At 39.4% G+C, this 5,979-nt stretch overlaps 1 protein-coding gene across 6 annotated transcripts; it reads left to right on the plus strand.

Moving 5' to 3' along the window:
- The first annotated feature begins 2,617 nt into the window (after nt 1-2,617).
- LOC120252571 (protein WHAT'S THIS FACTOR 9, mitochondrial) lies at nt 2,618-5,554 on the plus strand. Of its 6 annotated transcripts, none has more exons than XM_039260750.1 (3): nt 2,618-3,984; nt 4,759-4,829; nt 5,302-5,554. In XM_039260750.1, the coding sequence occupies exon 1, from the start codon at nt 2,630-2,632 to the stop codon at nt 3,896-3,898; it is 1,269 nt and encodes a 422-aa protein (XP_039116684.1). In that variant the 5' UTR covers nt 2,618-2,629; the 3' UTR covers nt 3,899-3,984; nt 4,759-4,829; nt 5,302-5,554. The 6 variants fall into 6 exon arrangements, with proteins under 6 accessions (XP_039116684.1, XP_039116682.1, XP_039116681.1 ...); XM_039260748.1 differs by lacking the exon at nt 5,302-5,554 and adding an exon at nt 4,913-5,251; XM_039260747.1 differs by lacking the exon at nt 5,302-5,554 and adding an exon at nt 4,928-5,251.
- Nucleotides 5,555-5,979: the final 425 nt, after the last annotated feature.

Below are 5,979 nucleotides of genomic sequence, written 5' to 3' on the forward strand. Positions count from 1 at the left end.
AATAAGGTGAGAATTTCTTCGTTGCTCTCAGTTTAATCATTCTGCTGGAAGGGAGTAACAACTTATAAAAATGTAGGGCTGTTATGAAGAGTTTTTGTGCTATTCCTAGATACAACGGGGAGGGACGAGTGCTAATCTTCACGGCGCTGACTTCTTGGGAATCAGTGTTAATAAGATATATGTGAGCGATAGGGTCTCGATATTTCTCATGTTAGGGTGAAGTTTATCACACCCAATAGACATAAAACGGTTTATCTAGTAGAAAACGAGGTTGACTTCCAGCGCATGTGTCACGTGTAATCCATCTTCAGATATGCTGTAGTCGATCTTATTATTAAGACAGATGATGTGCCATTGTCGTATCCTACTGAAAATGATTTCTTCTCGTTGGAAAGTTCTTCTCTTTTATGTTTATGTAGTCGTAGAAGTTAATTATTGTTTAATTATCCCATTTACCTTTTAAATATATTACGTTACCATTTACTTGTTGCTTTCTCCGCTTAAATTATTTTGTTTCAGTTTAAATATTTACTTTACTGTTTAAATTATTTACTTACCGTTTAAATATTTTTGTTACCGTTTAAAACATGTTTAGTTACTGTTTAAACATTTTATGTTTCCGTTTAACACATTGACCTTTTCTGTTTAAACTGAAGTGTTGGCAGGAATTCAGATTCTGCGAGCGCTCCCGTTCCACCTCATAGCGACCCTGACGGTGTGGCATGCCTTCCTTCCTTCTCAGATCAATCTGAAGGGTTGTCGTTAGATATCGGACAACGTTTTCAACGCGTTTTCAACCGTAGATCTTTCAATAAAACTGTTACCAACTAGACATTGTAAATAAATAATTATTTAAAAAGAAAATAACTTATTTGAGTGTCAACTTTTGATATTTAAACAAAGATATTGCCGTTTAAACGTTTTACTTAAATATTTTGAGAATCAAAAACAATATTATAAATAAATAAAAAGTTATACAAAAACTGTAATAATTTACACAATGACAACGATATTTAAATAATAACAAAGATATTTAAACAAAGACAATGATTTTTTAAACATGGAGACACTTTTATTTAAACGTTAACTTCGAAAAATAAACATAAAACTAAGAATTTAAACAGAGACAAAGATATTTAAACAAAAACTATGATATGTAAATGATATACAATGTTATTTACACGGTAACTCTATTGTACAATATTATATATCAATCTTTTTTCTCCCCCGTCGACGAATCCCCCTTTTGAGTGATGCCGGTTGCACTCCCTTCCTTAAATATGCGGGTAACATACTTTAAGCACAAGTAAGGGACGTCCGCTTGCGGTAGCCGTAGCTTTTCACCGTCGAGCAGCTGTTCGATAAACCACATGACGTAGACGGCGCAGTCGACACTTCCTCGTTTCTGCCTTGGGGTGTCAGTGTCATGAACAAGGGGGTAGGCTAGAGTCGCAAATTCGCTGAGGTCCATATCGACACAATAGTCGAATAGCCTCCGCTGTCGAGATTTAAAATTTGATGTTAGAATCCCGACTAAAAAAGCACTATTTATAAAACTCTAGTTATCAAAGCACTTACCATCTCTCCGGCGTCTCTATAGCATCGCCCATTAACTAGGTTGACCGCCATAATCACAAGCCATCGACAATAATCATATATTACACAGTATTCAGACAAATTTAAGCGGAAAGTAAACTTTTTTAAACGGTAAACTAAATTCTTAATCGAAGACATAAATATTTAAACAAAAAAATTCACATTTTAAACAGAAACAACAATTGTTAAACAGATACATCAAATGTTTAAATACAATCACATTATTTAAACAAAAACTTCATTTTAAAACTGCAACCATATCAACTTAAAGGGAAAACCTACATTGTAAACATTAGACAGCATAACAATCGAAAAATCTCTTTCGATCGTGTGCACAGATGAAAATAAAAACCAAAACAAAACCCTAGCCGATGAATCTCCCTGCAGACTTCAATATCATCCAATAAAAACAGAACCACAAAACAACCAAAAAAAAAAATCTCTTTTTCTAATGTAATTGTTTTAAAAAAACCATAAGCACAACTCCTTCAATGGCGTCCACATCGGCTCAATACCTTAGACTGCGAGCTGATGAAATGCCGAATACTTGAGCTGGAATTCTTCTCCGAACAATGGTGGAACGCGAAGTTCTTCTTCGAGACAAGGATGCCCTAGCAGAGACAATTTTAAAAATGGAAAAGCTGAAATGGTGAAGAGGGAAAAAAAGTATAACCGGCACCAGTAATGGTTGTCGCTAGGGATTACCCAAAACAATAACCCCCACTCCCTCTCAAACCGGACACATGATTGTACTACACAACTTCCAATGCGAGGGCAATTTTCGTCCATAAAATTCAAAAGTAACTGCCAGTTACAACTTTTGGGGGTTTGACAATTATTGACGTTAAAAGGAGAGTGTTTTTAGGGATTGCCAAGGAGGTGTTTTTGGTAATACTATAAAGTTAGGGTTTTTTTTTTAACAATTTCCACTGATGATGATAATAATAATAATAATAATAATAATAATAATAAAAGACTTGTTCATATTTTAAAGCTGAGCAAGAACAATGAACATCCACAGGCACACAGCACCATGAATATCACTCGCCCTCCTCCGTGCATCCCCACCCCACCCTTCTTCTTCCTCTCCTGCCGTTCCCTCACTAAAGTCCGTCTCAAATGGGTGAAAAACCGCGGCCTTGACCACATCATCGACCGCGACACCGCCATCAAAGCCGCCATCCTCCTCAAAGACGCCATTAAACGCAGCCCCTCCTCCCTTCTCCCTGCCCGCCACCTCTCTCCTCTCCAGAAACCCCTCGGCCTCACAATCCCAGTCCTCCGCTTCCTCCGCCGCTACCCCACCCTCTTCCTTCCTTCCTCCCACCCTCGCTTTCCCTCCCTCCCCTCCTTCTCGCTCTCCCCCGCCGCCCTCCTCCTCGACCGCCAAGAATCCGCCGCCACCTCCTCTGTGGACGCCTCCTATCGCCTCACCCGCCTCCTCATGATGTCCCGCTCCCGATCCCTCCCTCTCCCCACCATCCACTCCCTCCGCTACGACCTCGGCCTCCCCGCCGACTTCGCCGACTCCGATCTCTTCCACGTCTCTCGCCGCTCCGATGGTATCCCCTACCTCGTTCTCAACTCCTGGCGCGACGATCTCGCTGTCTCCGAGCTCCAGCGTCGCCATCTCGCCACCATCAACTCACCCTCTTACCGTGATCTCAAGCTAACGCCTATCTCCTTCCCCATGCGCTTCCCCCGTGGGTATGGATCCATGAACAAGGTCAAAGCTTGGATGGAGGAATTCCACCGTCTCCCTTACATCTCGCCGTATGAAGACTCGTCTGGGATTGATCCTGAGAGTGATTTGATGGAAAAGAGGGTTGTTGGGATTTTGCATGAGGTTCTTAGTTTGATGATTCACAAGAAAACCAAGAGAAATTATTTGAGAGGGCTCAGGGAAGAGCTGAATTTGCCGCATAGGTTTACTAGGGTTTTTACTAGGTATCCTGGGATTTTTTACTTGTCTCTCAAGTGTAAGACGACGACTTTGGTGCTCCGGGAAGGGTACGAGCGTGGGAAGCTTGTGGAGCCGCATCCGATTGCGCTTGTAAGGAACAAGTACTACTATGTGATGAGGACTGGGGTGCTTTATAGAGGTAAGGGATTGACAAGGTTGGCATTGGAGGAAGATGATCCTTTGGGGATTAATGGTAGTGAGGATAGAATGGGAGAGGAAGTGATGGTTAATGATGCTGATGAGGAGGAGAAATGTGAGAGTGATGGGAATGATGAGTGCTATGAGATGAGTTCGTCAGGAAGTGATTTAGAAAGTGATTTGGGGTCTGATGAATACTGAGGGATGATGAGTGTTGGGCATTATTCGCTTGAATAGGCGGCTGCGATTTTTCCCTGTTACCAATGTAGCTTCTCACAGTCATTCAGGTGAGTATGTTGTTTCAGCATTACTTTGTGGTGAACATGATATGAATTATGTTTACTGCTAGCTAAAAGTTGATTTTTTGCCTGTCAAAAACATTGGGCATTTCATTTTCTTGCAAAATGCTTGATTAGGCTCGACTAGAAAGTTTAGTTTGAGAATGGCTTACAAAAAATATTTGGAAAAGAAAGCAATTGATGATAGACATTGAACTTATTCTTACCACCTGTATTCAACTTTGGTAATGAAAATTTTGAACACCTTTCTCACGTGCTAAATTTTGTGGTTATTCTGTTCGATTAGTGCAAGAGGGCTCTTGTCCTAACTTGATCCTGGTTCGGCTTGTGTCATCAGACTTGCGTATAGCATCTTAGTTTTATCATCCACTATCTCTTGTTGTTATCCTACATTTCCTCTGATATAGTGAATATTTGACATACATTCTATTGTTACTGAGGCCAACATTCACTTTTGTGGGCATTAGGCGCTTGCTTAAAATGGTGTGTGCCTTATCATTATCCTATAGGATAGTTAAATAAACATTAGTTCGGCACCCAACGACTTCTCCATTCCATCATCTTAAGTTTAGTTTGGTGACTTGTTTCATTTATCAATTTATGAAATTTGTATGGCAAGTGGATCAAATTCCTAAAGTCATAAGAAAAACTCTCTTTCAATAAGAGGCTTTTGTTGTCTGGAAAAATTGCATATATACCCTCCATAAAAATGTTGATTTGCTTGTGTACCCATAAATAATATTGCTGCTTGTATACCCGCAGAAACCTCAAGCTGTTGCATATATATGACTGTCAATTAATCAAGTTGCTTATGTGGTGCCATCTTAACCATGGTAAAATGCCCTCCATCCCTCTTTTTTCTTTTATCCCTCTATTCACTATTCTAAATCTGAAGTTTGTCATCTTCACTCTTTAGAATAATGTTTGTTAGGGTTTTATTTTCAAATCTTGATCCCATTGAATGAATGAATGGGTGATGATCCGAAGGTATGGAAGGGGATCTTATGAGGAATAACGTGATGGAAGACAAGGTGGCGAGGATGATTCCTTTAAATTTGTCTAACACCAAGTGAGAAGACATACCAAAAATAGCATTATCAAGGGAGGACTCACAAAATTCCTTAAGTTCATTTTCAACAAAGCTCTTCACAATCTCATCACTTCTCTTTATGTTTATTCACTTTATTGATATTGAATCAAGAAGTAAAGAGGATTTTTTTTTTATATATAAAATCTTATGATATAGTTTTTTTTTTTCTTGTTTGGGTAGCTTTCAAATTTTGACCAAACTAATCTTCTCTATAGTAAGGAGGCTGATGATGGTGGCAGCTGTGTGCCACTGATGCTCGTCCATCAAGATCAATCTCCACTGGTTGTGTCAGCGGAATGGGTTACTATTTATGTTTGAAGGGTACAAATCTGAAAGAGAAATGCTATTCTCGCAGAATGAGTGGGCTGAACTCATACACCGAATGATGTGAATACCCACGTGGAATCCACGTCATCCTATTTCTCTCTCCTAATCAAATTAAAAATTTTTAAAAAAAAATTCTTTTTCCTTTCCCTTTTATCTCACCTTCTGTCTCCTCTTCACTCCTTCAAGTTCTGGCTGATGAGACTGCCATCGAGATGTGCTGCTTCTTCCCCTTCGTCTGTCACCGGAACAACTCGTCCTCCAAATCTCAACTTTCACCACTACCACACCGGATATGTTCTCTTAAAAAAACAAGAATAAAAAAATAATCAAAAACCAACAAATGTCATTACAGGGTTCTCTCAAAACAGCATCATTTCATGAACTTAACAACAAATTGAAGAAAAGAAAACAAATTCTTGATTTTCTTGAATTTAGCAACTAAATACACACATGCTGATCATCAATGGAACAATACACATTACACTCAATTATCCAAACAATAACAATGAAAAACTGAAAACATAGAGGTGAAACTCCGTCACCTCCGGCGGTACGGTGGCCGGAGG

The sequence above is a fragment of the Dioscorea cayenensis genome, chromosome 21 (genome assembly GCF_009730915.1).
Source record: "Dioscorea cayenensis subsp. rotundata cultivar TDr96_F1 chromosome 21, TDr96_F1_v2_PseudoChromosome.rev07_lg8_w22 25.fasta, whole genome shotgun sequence".
In the NCBI taxonomy this organism is placed as follows: Eukaryota; Viridiplantae; Streptophyta; class Magnoliopsida; order Dioscoreales; family Dioscoreaceae; genus Dioscorea; species Dioscorea cayenensis.